Source organism: Solanum dulcamara, chromosome 3 (assembly GCF_947179165.1).
Source record: "Solanum dulcamara chromosome 3, daSolDulc1.2, whole genome shotgun sequence".
Lineage (NCBI taxonomy): Eukaryota > Viridiplantae > Streptophyta > Magnoliopsida > Solanales > Solanaceae > Solanum > Solanum dulcamara.
The window spans coordinates 75,486,250-75,505,253 of NC_077239.1; the positions used below are offsets into that span (position 1 = coordinate 75,486,250).

General features: G+C 33.1%; 2 protein-coding genes across 2 annotated transcripts; one reads left to right on the plus strand and one right to left on the minus strand.

The window, feature by feature from the left end:
* Window positions 1–346: 346 nt before the first annotated feature.
* Window positions 347–5,011, plus strand: LOC129882981 (cellulose synthase-like protein D5). Its single transcript, XM_055957511.1, has 3 exons — window positions 347–1,349; window positions 2,044–2,854; window positions 2,946–5,011. Exons 1-3 carry the CDS (start codon window positions 436–438, stop codon window positions 4,716–4,718), a joined length of 3,498 nt encoding a protein of 1,165 aa, XP_055813486.1. The 5' UTR covers window positions 347–435; the 3' UTR covers window positions 4,719–5,011.
* Window positions 5,012–8,064: 3,053 nt separating this feature from the next.
* Window positions 8,065–10,199, minus strand: LOC129882982 (probable galacturonosyltransferase-like 7). The gene has a single exon (XM_055957512.1). The coding sequence runs from the start codon at window positions 9,734–9,736 to the stop codon at window positions 8,633–8,635; it is 1,104 nt and encodes a 367-aa protein (XP_055813487.1). The 5' UTR covers window positions 9,737–10,199; the 3' UTR covers window positions 8,065–8,632.
* Between the last annotated feature and the right edge of the window lie 8,805 nt (window positions 10,200–19,004).

Here is a 19,004-nt window from a genome sequence, read left to right on the forward strand (position 1 = left end):
TAAAACCTCGATTCAATTTTTAGAGACTCAGATATTCTATGTCCACCGCCCAATCGAGGCTTTATTAAATCGACCGTTTGAGTATTTAAAGTGGAAAAGTTGCTAATTTCTTTCTTTTTTCTCTTTTTTAATCTATTAAAAACTTCACCTTTGTTGACTTTCACGTCCACATCAGAAAATCGGTGTAGTATCAATCAGACCGTTCTCAAGTGACACAACAGCAAAGAGATCTCTTAAATCTAACGGTCAGGATTTGTCGACCGTTACACCTGATACCTTTCATCACTCAAATTTTCAAATTTAAGGATGTCTTCCATTCTTCTATTCTTCCAATCCAAAATGGGTTTCTTCTTCTTTTCTTAAATTCTTCAAAAAAGTTTCTTGAATTTCTCTCATAGCTGAAGAAAAGCTTTAAATCTTGATAATTAAAGAAAAATGGGGTTGATTGATTCTCCATCTTCTTCATCTCCAGTGAAAATTACAGTTACTTCATCTCCAACTGGTGGCTGCCATGGCTTAACTAGTCCGATTCGGAGACATTCGCTATCGACGAATGCGAATTCACCTCTCAGTGGAAACGGGTTAAGGGGTTCTTCTGGTGGTAGGTATCTTTCTATGTCTAAAGAGAGTACTGATGAATTTGTAGCTTATACAGTTCACATTCCACCAACCCCAGATAATCGTACCGTAGCGGGTTCTCAGAATAGCCCTGTTGGGATTGGGAGTAGCAGAAAAAGCTATGGGTATGGAAATCCGAGTGATGGGTATATTAAAGATACAATCTTTACTGGGGGTTTCAATTCTGCGACTAAAGCACATGTTAGGAAAAGCTCTGAAGATGAGCCTATGGTGATGAAATGTAAAACAATGTGTCAAATGGAAGGTTGTGATGAGAAAAAAGCTGAGGAGAAGTGTGAATGTGGATATGTAATTTGCAGAGAGTGTTATTTGGACTGTGTGGGGATTGATGGAGGATATTGTCCTGGTTGTAAAGATTCTTATAAGGGGATTAGTGATGATGAAAGTGATGAACCAAGATCGGAAGCTAAGGATCAAGCGAATCCATTGCCTTCAAGGGGAGGAGGAGGAAGAGGAAGAGGAGGGAGAATGGAGAAGAATTTTTCACTTGTGCAGTCATTCAAGAATCCAAATCAAGATTTTGATCATACTAGATGGCTTTTTGAGACTAAAGGGACTTATGGTTATGGGAATGCTTTGTGGCCTTCTGATGGTCATGAATTTGGGAGAGGTATTGACAGATCTGAAAATCCTCCTGATTTTAGTGACAGAAGAAATAGGCCTTTGACAAGGAAAGTTGGAATCTCAGCTGCAATTATCAGTCCATACAGGTAATCATTTTAAAGTACATGTCTTGTTACAGTTGTGTATTTATGTTCATAGTTAGAGAGTGAGTTTATAATTCTTTGCTGTGAATAGTTGGAACAACATAAAGAAATCATACATGCCCTTTGTTTAATAGCTTAACTTTTAGTTAATTGCCACCCACAAACAGAAAAAGATCTTGCAGTACAAGTGTTCTTTCTCTAATAGCTTAGCTTTAGCTGAAATGGTCCACACAGTTCAAAGTAGGAGTAACAGACTAGGCAAATATCCTCATTTCAGGTCTAATTGCCACCTAAAAGAATATATTTCTACTTGGCCAAGACCAAGGTATCATATCCACACGTGAGGTGTTGACGTTCATTGGCGGAGGGAGCCCAAGGGGGTTCAGCTAAATCATCTTCCGTGGAAAATTGTACTGCACAAATAAGAAATATTCTAGTACAGTAGTAAAGGGGTTCAAAAATTGCTTTAGATCACAAGTTCAATTCCTAGGTGTAACAACTCTAATATATATTTTGAATTGCCTTGTATGAATTTCTAGCTCAGCCTCATGTTTAGACAAAAATTGAATAAATTCTGCTCTTTTTATAGATTAAACTTTTAGTTGAGGCATGCTTAGACAATAACATATTGAAAGATTATAGAAGATGTAAATCAGTATCAAGATTTTAATTTGATGTATGAATGTGAAATATGTAGGTTGCTCATGGTTCTTCGTCTTGGTGCGTTGGCTTGTTTCTTGACATGGAGGATTTCTCATCCAAATCATGATGCAATGTGGTTATGGATAATGTCAGTAGTGTGTGAGGTTTGGTTTGCAATATCTTGGCTTCTTGATCAGTTGCCAAAGCTCTGTCCTGTTAAAAGAATCACTGACCTCTCTGTATTGAAAGAAAGATTTGAAAGTTCAGGACCAAACCTCCGGAACCCGAAGGGATTGTCTGATTTGCCAGGCATTGATGTGTTTGTTTCAACTGCTGATGCAGAAAAAGAACCACCCCTTGTAACTGCAAACACAATCCTTTCCATTCTTGCAGTTGATTATCCTGTTGAAAAGGTGGCATGTTACTTATCAGACGATGGAGGTTCCTTAGTGACATTTGAAGCTCTTGCAGAAGCTGCTAGCTTTGCAAGAATATGGGTTCCCTTCTGTAAAAAACATAACATTGAACCCAGGAATCCTGAGTCATACTTTGGGCAAAAGCGTGATCCACTGAAAAACAAAGTGAGACTTGACTTTGTTAGGGACAGAAGAAGGGTGAAGAGGGAATATGATGAATTCAAGGTGAGGATAAATGCCTTGCCAGAGTCAATAAGGCGACGATCAGATGCTTATAACACCCAACAGGAGTTAAGGGCTAAAAAAAAACAGGTTGAACTTGGAGAGGATCTCTCTGAACCCATCAAAGTCCCTAAAGCTATTTGGATGTCTGATGGGACTCATTGGCATGGTACTTGGTCATCAGCCGAGGAAGGACATTCAAGAGGTGATCATGAGGGTATTATACAGGTAATGTTCTTTGTCCTTCGATTTCTCTTGTTTAATATGAAATCTTGTATTTCAACTATTTTGCTAAGTTCCTCAACTTTGTTTGTTGCAGATCATGTTGGTTCCTCCAAATGCAGAGCCACTTTATGGGAATGAAGCAGACGATAAGAACATGATTGACACAACAGACGTTGATGTAAGATTGCCAATGCTGGTTTATGTTTCGAGAGAAAAGCGACCTGGTTTTGATCACAACAAGAAAGCTGGAGCGATGAATGCTTTAGTTCGAGCCAGTGCAATAATGTCAAATGGCGCATTCATTCTCAATCTTGATTGTGACCATTACATCTATAACTCATTGGCTATGAGAGAGGGAATGTGCTTTATGCTTGACAAAGGGGGTGACAGGATCTGTTATGTTCAGTTCCCTCAGAGGTTTGAGGGTATTGATCCAAATGATCGATATGCAAACCACAATACAGTTTTCTTTGATGTTAGCATGAGAGCACTTGATGGTTTGCAGGGTCCCATGTATGTAGGAACAGGCTGCATTTTTCGAAGAATTGCTCTTTATGGTTTTAGTCCACCAAGAGCAACTGAACACCGTGGATGGTTTGGTAGCAGGAAGACTAGAAAGCTTTTGAGGAAACCTAATATACAAAAGGGTCAAGAGGATGATGAGATGTTCTTGCCAATGATTGGGAATAGAGATGATGAGGAGGAAGTAAGCAGATCTTTGCTTACAAAACAGTTTGGGAACTCCATTCCATTGGTTGACTCTATTGCTGTGGCTGAATTTGGAGGGAGGCTGCTCCATGAGTTGCGAGGCAAAGGTTGCCAAGGAAGGCCAGCAGGTTCACTTGCTGTACATCGCGAGCCATTAGATGCTTCAGCACTTGCTGAGGCCGTGGGTGTCATAAGTTGCTATTATGAGGACAAAACTGAATGGGGCAAAAGAGTAGGATGGATATATGGCTCGATAACGGAAGATGTTGTGACAGGTTACAGGATGCACAATAGGGGCTGGAGATCAATTTACTGTGTCACAAAAAGAGATGCATTTAGAGGGACAGCCCCAATCAATCTAACCGATAGGCTCATCCAAGTTCTCAGATGGGCAACAGGTTCAGTCGAAATCTTTTTCTCTCGCAACAATGCTCTATTTGCAAGCCCAAGAATGAAGTTCCTGCAGAGGGTGGCGTATTTCAACGTGGGAATGTATCCGTTTACTTCCATCTTCCTACTTGTGTATTGTCTCTTGCCTGCACTTTCACTCTTCTCAGGAAAATTCATTGTCCAATCCCTCAATGTCACCTTCTTGGTGTTCTTGCTAGCAATCACAATCACCTTATGCATGCTTGCACTCCTTGAAATCAAATGGTCAGGAATCACCCTTCATGATTGGTGGAGGAATGAACAATTCTGGTTAATTGGTGGAACAAGTGCACATCCAGCTGCTGTAGTACAAGGACTATTGAAAGTTATAGCAGGAGTTGACATCTCATTCACATTGACATCAAAATCTGCTGCACCTGATGATGGTGAAGACGAATTTGCAGAGCTATACGAGTTCCGTTGGACAGTCCTAATGATTCCACCAATAACAATCATATTGATCAACATGATTGCAATTGCAGTAGGAACATTCAGGACTGTGTATAGTCCTTTCCCACAATGGAGCAAGCTTCTTGGAGGTGTATTCTTCAGTTTTTGGGTGTTATCTCATCTCTATCCATTCGCGAAAGGTCTAATGGGGAAAAGTGGAAAAATTCCCACCATTGTCTTCTTATGGTCTGCTCTCATCTGCATTGTCATCTCGTTGCTTGCGGTTTACATATACCCTCCTTCAGGACATCAAGATTTCTCAAGTTTTCAGTTCCCTTGAGTTTGTTGCTGTGTGTCTGTCCATCTCGGCAGCTCAGTTAAAGCTCACACATTGTTAAAGAAGAGTATGAAGGTTCTCAACTTCATCTCACTGTTTAGTACTATTCTTTATTTTTCTTCTTTCAGTTGAGATGTACGTTACATGTGTATGTTATTACATTGTGAAAGATTTGTTCACCAATGGTATTTGGAATTTGCAAAAAAGGATAGGATTTTTATTTTACCATAGTTGGTTGGATGTGAAGTTAGCCATATTTGAGCTTATTGTAGTTTTAAGGGAAAGTTACTCATATATAGTCCTTCCATTTCATAATTAAAAAGTCAAATGACTCTTATTTTAAAACTAACGGGAGTTTCACGTAACCAAGAAACTACTAAAAAAAAAAACTACATCTTATTAAGGATATTAAAGGTAAGTTAGTATAAATAACATCTTACTTTTTAAGAATAAATAGTTTTTTTAAAGGGTATGCTGAAGCTAAAGAAGCGAGTCGTGAGGGTAATTAGATGTTAATTCAGGTAGACATCACCTGAACAACGCGTCTTATACCTTTTATATATTTTGTAAATTAGATGACTGAATAGTTTAGACGGGGAATTATCCCTATTTTTAACCCATAAAAAAGGGAAATATGAATATAGTAAGTTTGCAGTACAGCCAACGTGACTAACCTACTAGGTTCTTTCTCCAATTAGTAGTGTTCTACCAGGAGTACTTTTTATCTTTTCATTATCTGGGATTAATCTACTTCAAAAAGGTAGACTAGTAGTATAAAATTATTAAAGATAATGCTGTCAAACTCAGATTAATTATTATATTATTACACCATTACTTTACTCATTCAACTGAGAGTGTCAGCTGTGTAACTCTTTTGATCAGCTTTGCCTTTTTTTAAAAAAATAAATAATACTAAAGTAATAATTTAGAAGTTGAAAAATAACCTACAAAGTAACGGGGTAAATTTAGACAAGGACAGCTGAGCTACGTCGAACCAATAAATTTCAACTTGGGAGGATCCAGCAACAAGTCAGAAGAATTCATATTCATAAATAAAATAAAAATAATCTTAGATGCTCATTGTTGTTAGCATATACTTTTCTCTTTTTTTTTATATGACAAATTCTTTTAATTTTAGACAATTTTTCACAAAAATTCTGATTTATTGTCAAAAAGGTTAAGAAATAAATTATCATTTTGCGCTAGATTATTTAATTTATTTATTTATTAAAAAAAGATATTTATAGTATGCATATGCCGACGAAGCTGACCACGTGTGATGCCAGGGCAAAAGGAATGGGTCCCATAGGTTGGACACTTCACACGCAACAATGTTAGATGCCACGTCAATGTCACAGCTCATCTCCCCCTTTCTTTTTTGTTTATCTCTCAACTATTTTGGACAAACCACTTGTTCAGTCATATGCTAAATATAGTTGTAATTATCACTTAATATTATCAGAAACATAGTCAAACAGCTCATACATCTGTGTAAAACTAAAAATGAATTTTGAAGAAATTCCAATCACGTCTCAATAATTTGTAAAACTTCAAGGTTTTCAATTGTTGGTGATGTCTATAACTAAAAAATGATATTATATTTTATTTGATTAATTTTTCTACGTAATAAATTGTAAAGATGCGATAAAAGTTGTTTTAAAATTTGAGTTGAAATTGAGTGCTCAACAAAAATACTTTATTATGCTCAATTGAATAAATTATAATTCGAAGATCCAGAGAAAATGGATCATCGATGTATTCATTTCAAGATAACATATGTTATTCTTAACAATTTTGCTCACTAGTTAATAAAGGCGTGTTAGATATAAAAGTGAATTGAGAATTATAAGATGTCATATTAATAGGAGGAAGCAAAGTTAAGGGGAAAGATGGAGTTTCACATCATCACGAGATAAAAGGGGTTTTAGATCTCTTTATTTCAAAAGAAGTCCGTGCAGTTGGCACCAAATAAGTAACATCACGGCTTCCTTGGATTCTCACTGCAAAAAACTGTCAAAAGGCAGGAGCTCCTTTGGATCTATATGTGAATGACAACCATTTTTACAGTACTTTACTACTGTTTTCTTAGTCCTCACCCAATTTTGATGTGAAAGGACAACCTGGCAATGAAACAAAGCTTCACAACAACACATCATTTTCTATTATTTAATTGAATGAACATGTCCACACTTTCCACTTTTTTTATTTTTGGTTCCTCCACTACTGTCCATCCAACAACTTATATGTGTTGTCGCGCATTTTAGTTTATTCCTCCTCCTTTTACCCTCCCCCCCCCTCATGTTTTTGTATACATAGATAGATATTCTTCTCTAAGAATCAATTCCACAAAGTGGACCGCATAACTCGCAGGCCAGCAACACTAATAATTTCCCGTCGCTAGCAACCCCATGTGTCACAATCTTTAAGCAAATTCTCACTCCCACTATCTTTACAATAATCCAAAATGTTGACCCCTCCCTCCCCACCCATGGGTTGGTTTATTTTTTAAAAAGAGCGTAGCGTTTGGATTAACTTGCGTATACTAGTATTATTTTACAAAGGGTGTTTGGTACGGAGAAACAAAACTATTTTTTAACGTGTTAGGAGCTTTCATTTTTTTGGGGAATCCATAAGCTCAGGTTGGAAGTGGAGAGTGCTAAAAGTGGCTTCTCTATTAGTAAGAAAAACAACTTTTATAATTCACTTTTCAAGCTCATTATCTCACCTCATCTTTGAGGTGTTGGCCTAAATTATATAGGAAGGTTTTGAGATAAGTTAACGTCTTACCCTACCCAAGAAAAGAAAATAAGTAAAATATTTTCCTTACGTACCAAACACACCCCAAAAATTTGTTCTTTCTCCCACTGGATTAAGTTGCTCTATCTATCACAAGCTTTAAGCAAATTCGAAGAAATCATTATATTTTGTCTTTGTTAGGATTGAACTATGATGCTCTAATGGTTTCTCATCCTGTTCAATCCTGATTCATTGAACGTCTAATCTATCTAGATCACACTTTTTGGTGGTATTGCTACCCTTTTTCCCTTCATATATTGCTTCAAAACCCCATTTCATACTATATAGATCTTTTGCTAATAAAAAACAAGAATCATTGATCCCTATTACATGCATTATCTAATGTAAGCACATGTCCATATTCCAAATAGAGTACTAATAAATAGCCCCAAAATAAAATAGAACAACAGTTCATTGACATCACTTAAAAATGAAAGAGTTAAAAAGCAGTAAAATGCCAAGCCCCAAATACAATATATTAATGTGGGAGGGCTGGTAATCCTACAACCTACAACCTAACATTCATTAAATCTCACACTTTTAGAAGGGTTCATAAGTACAATTATTTATTAGCATACTTCAAAAGAAAGCATTTTGTAGATAAGAGCTACTATACACTAGCATTATCAATCACTAAATTAAGTAGAGAAGATAAAAACGAAAAAGTGTAATGCATACACAAATTAAAAAGTACTATAGTATTTCTCTCATTTAATTATTTATAAGCCACTCATTAAGTGTCGGTTACAATTTATCTTTGCTGACTTCACATCAATTGAAAAATGTTGTCACAATCGTGTAGAATGCACGAAAGCTCCGAGCAACGACTCAACTGTCATATGAGAAGTGCAAAGCAAGAGTACACAGTTTGATTACAACCAATAATTATCTGTAATTCCATTTTATTTCAAGCTGCACGAATAATAGAATAGAATACAAATCGTTTCTGGTGATGATAATGTTCATATGTTAAATCGAAATATAATAAATAAAAAAGAAACAAAATTTGAAAGAAATAAATTGAGAAGAAAAAAAAATTTAGAGAAGTTAAAAATCCCCAATAATAAAATGAACAGAAAAAGAAGTTACTGGGAGGAATTTACCGGCGAGAAATGAGAAATTCACGACGAGAATCCATACAAATCGTAAGGTGCCCATAGAGAATCAAGCGGACACGGCTCTTTTGAGTCGAGCCGGAGCCACGGCTTGCCGGAGCCGCTCCAGTGAAGGAGGCTCACCGGACCGGGATGTAAATCACGGCAACTTCCCTTCACATTATCACCGCCTAAACCGTGCTGATTCCATCTATGCTCAATTGGCGCCACGTGTCCGGCGAAGACCAATAGGTACGGCGGTAGTGAACCCAGTTCATAGATCCGATTCGTCTTCTGGATATCCATCCATTTCTCTATCCGCTTCGTGTACCCGACCCGTCTCCATTTTTTCAGATCTATAACCATAACCCCTGTGTTGAAGTAACACGGTTTCATGCCGGAAAACGTCCCGGAAAATCTCGGTTCCGACCAAAACGACGTCGTGAAATATTTCGTGAAATTGGCGTGACAATACTCCGGAGCTCCAATGGTTTTTGTACCCAAACTTGTACTCCATAGCTTAGAGATGTCATCAACAACGACAAGATCCGAATCCAAGTAGATAACTCTACTAACACAGGATTCCAGAAGATCAGCCAAGTAATTTCTGGCGTAGTTCAAGGGCTGTTCAAGCGCTTGTCTAACGGAAGTGGATATAATCTTTCGAACTCGTTCAGGATCAAAGTAATATACCTTAAATTTCAACTGAGGGAAGGTGGATCGAACTAGGGTTTCGAGATTGGTTTCGGAAACCAGAAAATGGAAGAATACACTCTCAGGACATCTCGAATAGTGCAAAATTGAATGCACAGCGGCTATTGAACCACGAAGATACTCAACATCAAGAGTAATCGCAACATGAACAAGCGAAGGATCGCAAACCCCATGTTTCCCCAATATTCTTCTGTCACTAAAAGTGCATTCACCGGCATTTCGGAATACAGGGGCTTTACGGAATGAGAAGCGATTAAGGGGAACAGTGGGTGTGATTTGACTGGGAAATCGGAGATAGGATTCAAGGTGAGACGATCTAATAGCTTCAGCAGGTGGGAATGATTGTAAGGATGGAGAAAGAACAATCATTACCATTGCCGCAGCGAAAAAGCCGGAAAACTTGGTGACCCAGAACATTTTTACAGTGTAAAATCCCCTTTTGCTCTTCTTCTTCGTTGATATGAGATTATAACGACTGACCCACTGCGAAGAAATTGAAGAAAAGAGGAATGCTAGGGTTCTTCTAAGGTCCGCCACAGCTAAAACAAAAATCCAATCTAGGAAGATGGGCTTCTCCTTTTTTGGCCTTTTCTTTGGGTTCTTTGCTTGTTTTCTCTAATGGTATGCCGTGAAAACGAAGCGACCTTGGATTGGAGGAACAATAGAGAGCGAAGAATCCATGGCGACGTGCGTTGCAGTATTCTTTTCTCTTTCTTTCTTTCTTTCTTTCTCTCTCTCTCTCTCTCTCTGGGAGAGAAGGGTCACACAGTTCTAAGTAGAGAGAGAGAATGAAATAGAGAGTGAAAAGGGAGAAATTTAGGTATTTTCAAGCCTTTTCCCAACTCTTTGGGCTACAACATATATATTAAGAAGAAAAGAAATTTGGTTTTAAGTTTTCTCTAAGTATATATATATATATAAGTGTTAGATGTATTTATCTAAACATTCAAAAAATTGAGTGATTATATCCAACCATGTTACATAACAATCAATCGCTACAAAATTAGTAGGTTATAGAGTAATTGTTATAACTAGAAAGAGATGGTTGTTTATCTTGTGAAACTAATCAACCTATATCAAATCAAATGCCTAAGATTCTTCAAAAATATCTACGAATGTAAATTAAATAATATATAAAATATCTTTTCTCAAATACAAACAATCATGATATTTAAGCTCCTTTTTTTTCCAAAAAATAATTAAAAGATGAAATGATAAAATAACGTATTATTCGTAAAATTAAAATTGAACGGTTGAAATAAAGAATATATATCAGGGTATTATGTGAATGCTAATAATTTTATATGATAATGAATATTAAAAATAACTTTAATTTACATCTCATAGGTCAAACTCAGCTTCAATTTTCTCCGTTCATTTTTATTTGTTATAACTGAACTTATCATGACTATCTTATCACATTATCTCTATTAATTGATTTAGTTTGAGAATTTTTTTAAATAATAGTTTTCAAAATTTGTGACCAATCGAATATACTGGTTTGAAGGTAAGTTATGCCTATATTAAATTTTGTACAAGTAACACAATGTTTTGTAGTTGGTTAGGAGATAAATTATTCATGTATAAAATTAATCAGGTGTTTGATTTGCGATTTAAAAACTCGTATAACTAGTGCATATATAAGTTATGTGGATATTTATGTATTATAAATTGATTAGTATTTAAAAGAACTATTGTTTTAATGTTAAGGGTATGACCGAAAATAATTATCAACTTTATTCTTGAATTTCTAAGTGACATCTATTTGGAAATATTTTGTTTAAAATAAAAGGTCATATTTGCCCTTTTACTATTGAGAAAGGTTTGATATTGCCATTTATTATGCTCTCGCTCCATATATGTCCTTAATGTTATAATATCGGTTCATATTATCTATTCATGCCCTTAATGTTATATTTTTGATCCATATATACATTTAAGGGGTTGTTTGATTTGAACACAAATTGTGTTAGAATCAGTGATGCTGACATAAATTATATTGGATAAGTTATTTTAGGATTAGTTATGTTGAGATTATTTTTTATTGATTTTTTATTTATCATATTAAAAGACATGCATTGTACAATTTCTAAAAATATGTTGCTTGTTTATAAAAATACCCTTCACTTTATTTAGTTTTTTTTTATATTTTCTTTACAAACTTTGGTTATTCATTCTTTAAAATAAAATGTTTATCTTATTTAGCTCAAATATTTTTGTGTGTGCATTCCCATGATTGTACCGTGTGTGTTTAAAATTAAAACTTTCATCTTATTTATCTTAACAATAAAATTTCAATCTTAAATGTGTTAAAGTAAAAGAAGATTTATTATTTATGTCACTTTATTTAAGCACATACCACTCTTAAATTGTAAAATATTAAAGTTATCTTCATTTTAATTGATATATAAAATACAAACTTTCAAGTGACTAAAAGAACATATAATTAAAAATATGTAATTTAGTAATGGAGAAATCAAAATGTACATAAACATAAGAAATAGTCAAATAAATTTAATATGTAATATATTCATAAATAAAATTATATTTATATAGTGTAATTTTTTAATGAAAAAATATGAAGAATTATCATAAAAATAAATAGTGAGGGTTGTGAATGTTATTTTACATGGTATTAAAATGATGTGAATATACATGGATTTGAAAATGGTGTATAAAAAGGGATTTAAATTGATACTTTTGTCATTTTACATATTTTATCTCGGGATAAATTATTTCGATATTACTATTCCACCCAAAGGTAAATATAACTTATTCCGTTACTAATTATTATTTCGATATTACTAAAAGGTACTCAAAATTTATCTTAGGATTAACTCCCTTTATCCATCACACCAAACGACCCAGCCGTTTGGTTGCTGTTTAGAGTTATGCATGTGTTAGTAATATAAGTATTAGTTATGCAGGTATTAGTAATGCATAATTTAGTTATGCAGGTATTAGTAATGCACGGTTTAATAATTTCTCTCGGTGTTGGTTTGTTATGTTAAAAATTAATAAATATTATATATTTTCTAAAATAAATTATTTGTTATCATTATATTCTTGAATCAAAAGTTTGGATCACAAATCGTCTCTCAACAGATTAACAAGAGGAAAAAATAAAATGAGAAGCAGTGTCACGACCTCAACCCATCGTAACTGGCACTCACACTAACTCTCCGGTGGGAGAACCATTTTTACAACCCAAATTAACAACACTTGTGAGATATAAATAATTTAAATATGCGGAAGCAGGTTTAATAAGGAATTAATACTAAATTCCCATAAATTCAGAAACAATCTAAGTTAACAACTTAAATCATGCGGAAAACAACCTAGGAACTAAAAGTCATGGTACCAAAACTCTAATACTAATAAGTCTAGAAAGGGAGTGTGACTCCCAACAGAAAATCATTAACAATTAAACCATTGTCTGAACGTTTAAGTCCTGAAAAAAGGCCTAGAACAAAAGAGAGAGTCCAGGGTAGCCTGAAAGAATAGCTCATCCTTGGACTCGAACACAATCACTCCTCTAAGCGAGGTCTTTTCGCAGTTGGCTGAATATGCCCTGTAAGTGTAGTATCAGTACACAAAATCAATAATGTATTGATGTGTCGCAACGTGACAGCCGATCCAAACATACAAAACAGCCAAAATTACACTCATTGATCAACTTTATGTCACAAAAAACAGGTTCATCACAATTCAAGCCAGTCAGTGATCATTTCACATTAATTCTAGAATGCTTCCCTATTTCATATACACATATGCATACCAACACCCAGAGAAATTTAGCAAGTACATGAAATTCATACAGAAAACAAAATCATCATCTACCTCAAATTCGAGTTTCAACAACTCTAAGATGTATGAGCTTTTTCTTTCCGTGTTCGTTCTGCTTGTTCTTGGTCTAAAACAAGTCACAGAAGGATCAATACAATGACCTAATTCACATTAATTATAACATAATTCCCTTCCTAGGACAAAATTCATGATCTTAAGCCCATCCTAAGACTATTTCCCACCATTAGTTTCAGTCCAAAACCCTCTCCAATGATTACCAACCATAGTTTATGGGTCTTAGGAATTGAATGATGAGTGTAGGGAGTAGAAATCTTACCTCAAATGTGAAAATCCGTGAAAAAATGATAAAAATCGAGTCCACTGAATGTACAGTGTGTCCTTAAGAAAATTATCCCCCTCAACGTACCCGAGGTTTTGAAATCTTTCCTCCAAGGATAGAGCGATTTATTCATCAAAAATAGCGGTATAGCAAATTAAGGTGACTGCGAACTTCTCAAAGACAGTATATCACACGAGTTTTTTTAAGAAGTGCAAAAAAGAAGAAGAAGATGATTCTCAGAAATTTTTCGTAAGAAACAATTCTGAGAATCAACAGAAATATATAGCTTATTTGCAATTATTCACAAAAAATGTTGCAACCTTTCGGAAGGAAATGTTTTAAATTAATCCGGGAAAGAAAGAAACGGGTCAGATCATGGATCAAAATTTTCAATTAATTAATTAATTAAATAATAATTAATTACAATTAAAGAAAATTTGACTCAAAAAGATTATCAATCAAATCATTTGCCCAAGCCCAAGCCCAAGCCGAGCGACGACGACGACGGCGCGAGGAGAGAACCTTTAGCAACATGAAGGAGTGTTTCTACTCTTAAGTAGGAAATTTTTTCTTTCCACCATTTATGTGGGACAAATACTTATTTCATAAAGCAAGAAGGAACAACTCATTTTTTCCCTCCATTTTCCATTCAACCTATCAATTAAACAAAATATATTTTATACATGAATAACTCAAAATCCTTATTGAGTAACCAAACTACCCTGTTAATCCATATATGTCCTTAATATTATAAAAGTAACTCAAATTTGCTATTCCTCCATTAGCTCTATTCATTTTAACCAAAATGACATGTCAACTCACTAAATCAATCCTTGTTCTTCCGTCGCCCAAATCACCGACACTTTTTCAGCATATTCACTTGGAAATAAGTACTAACATTCAATACGAGAGAATTAGTTGCCACGAATTGTGATGCAGTGATGAGATTGATTCATCGTTAATTAGAGGTCTCGGATTTGAGTCCTGAGTATGGAGAAATTTCTGTTTGAAGTGCTACTCCCAAATGGGCCTTGTAGTGCGCCATTCAAATTTAATTGAAGCTCCACAGACTGAACACCGATTGAAAAATTAAAAAGAAATAAATTAGTTGTGATGTAGGTTAAAAAATTACATAGAAGAATGTGATATACTGGATTTCCATTATTTGCAATGTAAGTCAGAACATTGAATCTACTGTTGGATTTCAGACTAATAACGCATGATATGTCCCCTTCTTAGCCGTACTTAGCCGTTGGCAATAGACATTAGTAGTTCGAGCTACCACTCTTCTACTCTAACCATTGACTATTTTCAAAATTTAATACACATAATACAACAATTAATTACTCCCAATAAGGAATATTTTATTCTATCTATTCTACTATTTTTGTGTGCCGTGGCATCAACTTACAAATCGTTATATTTTATTTTTTAAATGTAGCCATAGTAATTCGTGAACTCATAACTTTTTTTCCTTGCTTTAATTTCGCATAACAAGTGATATGGAGTGATTTTTTTGGGTTGATTCTGGTCCAATCTTGTCATGACTAATACAACTCTATTTAAAATTCCAAGTTAATTTTTTTTGTGTGTATTACATAAAATAAAACAGATCATTACATATGTTATTATTTTTATTTTATGCTAATATAATAAAGCAAGGAGGAGAAGACAACAAATGATGTATATATTATAGCCGTTGAGTGGTCATTGTCTTTGGTATAGCAGAACTATATATTCTGTGTATATTAGTGGACATCAGTATATGACCAGATGGAAGAAGAAGAATAGATGATTATGAAAGAAAGCTTAATTAATCAAATTAAATTAAATTATAGGAGTGTCATTTAGGGGTCTTTTTCATGCTTCAATTAGAGACTCTATTAGCCACCCTATTTTGTCGGACCTTTTTACCCTTTACATGTGGAACCTTTGGCCGTGAGCCGTTCTACGTTTTGATTGAATTTAATAATTTTAATTAAAATTTTATATTTATATTAAATATTTTTTTAATATGTATAAATTATTAATTTAGAGATTGTTTAGTTATTAATTAGGAAGCGAGTTATTTTTGTATTAAAATCAACATAACTAATAGTACGTATTATAGAATTTCGTTGTTATGTATAAAAATTAGCATATTAGTGTGTTTGGTTATCATTTTACAATCCTACATAATTAATACATGCATCAATTATGAGAAAATTAATGTATTATCTATATGGCGTAAAAGATCAATTAACTAATACATGAATAACTAAACCTTATAAAACCAGTAGTTTGTTTGACTAATCTTTTAAAATCAGTTTCTTTTGAATAGTTCTTTTTTCGACCAAGTTATGTTTGGTCAATAAATTTTAAAAGTACTTTTAAACAACAATTAGTGTTTTGATCATATTTTTTAAAAGTGCTTCTAAGTGTATTTTTCTTTAAAATGCTTCTCATAAAAATATATATTTTTTCTAGCTTTGGTTAGCTGCTCAACATAAGCACTCATTTTCACTCAAACACACCACTTTTTAAAAACAAGCATTTTTTGAAGAAAAAGAAAAAGTACTTTTCACAGCACCAAAATTTCACCAAACATGATATAAATACTTGGAAACAGCCTCTGACAGAAATACAAGATAAGATTGCGTACAATAGATCCTTGTGGTCAGGTCCTTCCCTGGATCCCGCGCATAGCGGAAACTTTAGTACACCGGACCGCTCTTTTATGATATAAATTCTATATAATTTATTCATACTTAACTCTAATCAATAACCAAATTATTTCTTGGAACCCATTAATTTTTAAAAAAATTAAATTCCAAATCTATAAATTTTAAATTCTAATTCCGCTTTTTGTCTTTGCCTTTGCTAATAAAAGTTGAAATGAATCATAGATGAAGATTTGGCAAATCAATTATCCTATCCTAATTCCTAGTTTGTCGAAGGTTTGTTACTTAGGTCCATAGGGATTTCTATTATTAATGCGTATTGTATTAACAATATCACTAACAAAATCAGTGATTTTAATAAGAAAATTTAGAAAAATACAAGAATGATATATTTTGAGATATGAATTTACAATCTAATGCAATCTTTTAGCCACTTTTACTAGTGCACAATTACAAACCAACACTTTATTACTCAAATACTACATGCTTTATTATTATTATTTTTCTTGATATAACTATAACTTCTAATTGAGAGAATTTAATTAAACCCCTTCAACACGCTTAGCATGTACTTGCTCTATTTCATTTTATGTGATATTTCGTGTGCAACAAGTTATATTATTTTTAAATTATATCATGTACTTGCTCTATTTCATTTTATGTATTGATACTATTAATTTCTTTTATATCAGTTTTTTTTTACTACATTCAGTTAATGTAATTTTAAAACATCATGTGTAATTTCTAAATGGATAACTTCTGTTTCAAACGATTCGAATTTCGAAGACATACAAAATTAAACAATTTAACCCTTATATTTCGAATAAAATCCTTCTACATAAAATGAAACAAAGAGTATATCATTACTCAATCTCATGAATCCTTTAATTTTTGGGTCTATAGTGAATTAAGAAATTAAAATCAGAAAAACATGAAAATTAAATTAGTGACTTTGAAAGATGTAAAACTTTAGGAAAACTATATTTGAATAATTGGTTTCTATTTCTGATTTATAAAATGTTTATATTTATTAAAAATTAGTAATTTGTTTTAGACGTGAAGGTATTATTTCCCGTTTCTGAGTTTTCCTTAAAACAAATTCTGTAAATACAAACTTGAGAATTTAAGGAAAAAATAACCCTACATGAGTGAGGGAGAGGGAAGTAAAAGGGTTTGAGAAAGAAATCAAACATATTAGTATGTGAAAGACTTGTTAGCGTTTGATCATAAATTTTAAATTAAATTTTAAAAATTTATTTTCAAATATCTATTTAATTATGAAATTTGATCAAATTTTGTAAATCTGATCTTTAGATATTTTAAACTCAGTTTTGGGACTTCTAACCACAAAAGTTTATTTTAAAAAATCAAGTAAAATACATATCCAAACACAACTTCAAAAATTCAAAATTTCAAGTTTTAAGTTTCAACTTCAAAATCTATGACCGAACGGGAACTAAATTATAAGCTTGAGTTAATTTTTGACGAAAATTAATTTCCATTTACACAAATTAAGTCTGTCATCATTTATCAATGTGGTAAATGTGAAAAACATTTTTGCATAAATGGTCAAATATAGTGGTCGGAGGAGGGAGAACTTTTGATAAGACCCAATTTTGTAGCTAAAAGTTAAATAGAGAATCAATAATTGGCTGCCATTTCCTTTACAGAAGTTGGAACTACACGTACACTATCTTTATTGTAAAGATCTTGTTGGTAGATCTTTATTTCCAGTTGATTTAAACATATTTTTGCATTTATACTCAATTGTTTAGTTGGTGAAAATGATCCTAATTTGGAATTATCCTTCAAGGCATTTAATTTGTTTAAACTGATTTTTCACATTTGGACAAAATATGATTACGACTTAATCCTTGCTAAACATGAGTGTTTAGTGCTTGGCACTCATATTTTTTTTGTCTTGCAGCTTAGTTATTATGTGGAAATATATTGAACATTATATTTGTAATCATAGCAGTATTAATGAAATTAATAATATATAAATATATCATTTAATTTAATCTCATTCGACATTTATAATTTCCAACTTCACACTTTTTTGTTTCCTGTTGGGTCGGCTGCCGCTTGCTAGCCGAATTGGCGTACCCAAAATCTGAGTGGCCTTTAGCGCAAATAATAACAAAAAGAAATCATATTTAGCTTTAAAATAGTTTCATATGAATCTATGTATTTGTTTTAAGAGGACATTTAAAAAATAACAGTACTTTGAGTTTGAGTCTTAAACCTTAATTATCAATGATCAAAGAGAATAAATACATAGTAAATTTATGCAGTAATACAGAAAAAATCAATACGACTCTAACCGAGCAAATATAAAGTGAAATAGGTAAAATTCAAACTCTAGCTATTTTGGAATTTTACGTAGCAAATATATGTCTTATATTATCATTTTATGTGCCACTTTTAAATAACAAGAACAAGAAATGAAGTTGAAAGATGTCAAAAAGATCTGTGAATTTTGGATGGGAAGGCCCTTCATAATTTTGCTTTTATATTTTTAAAAATTAAAGTTGTTGGTTACATTAAATTTTTATAGGATATCTTATTTAGACATCCTTTTTTAATTTATACTCATCTTAAAGTTTCTTTTTCACATCTATACATTTTGAAATAATTTGAACATGCGACATCTAAAGTTAGATTTCACAAAACCTAATATCACAATTCACATGATTGAAATATAAGCAAAAATAACTAGATTCAACCATATGAAATTTTAAAAATTACATGTCTGAAGTTATTCATAGACTTGCAAATTCTTACGTACTATAAATATAACTTAACATAATTTCTAAAAAAATAGAGTTACCTAACTTACATTGCAAAAATATAGTTTAAGATTTACATTACAAATCTTTAGCCAAAACACAATTCGGTA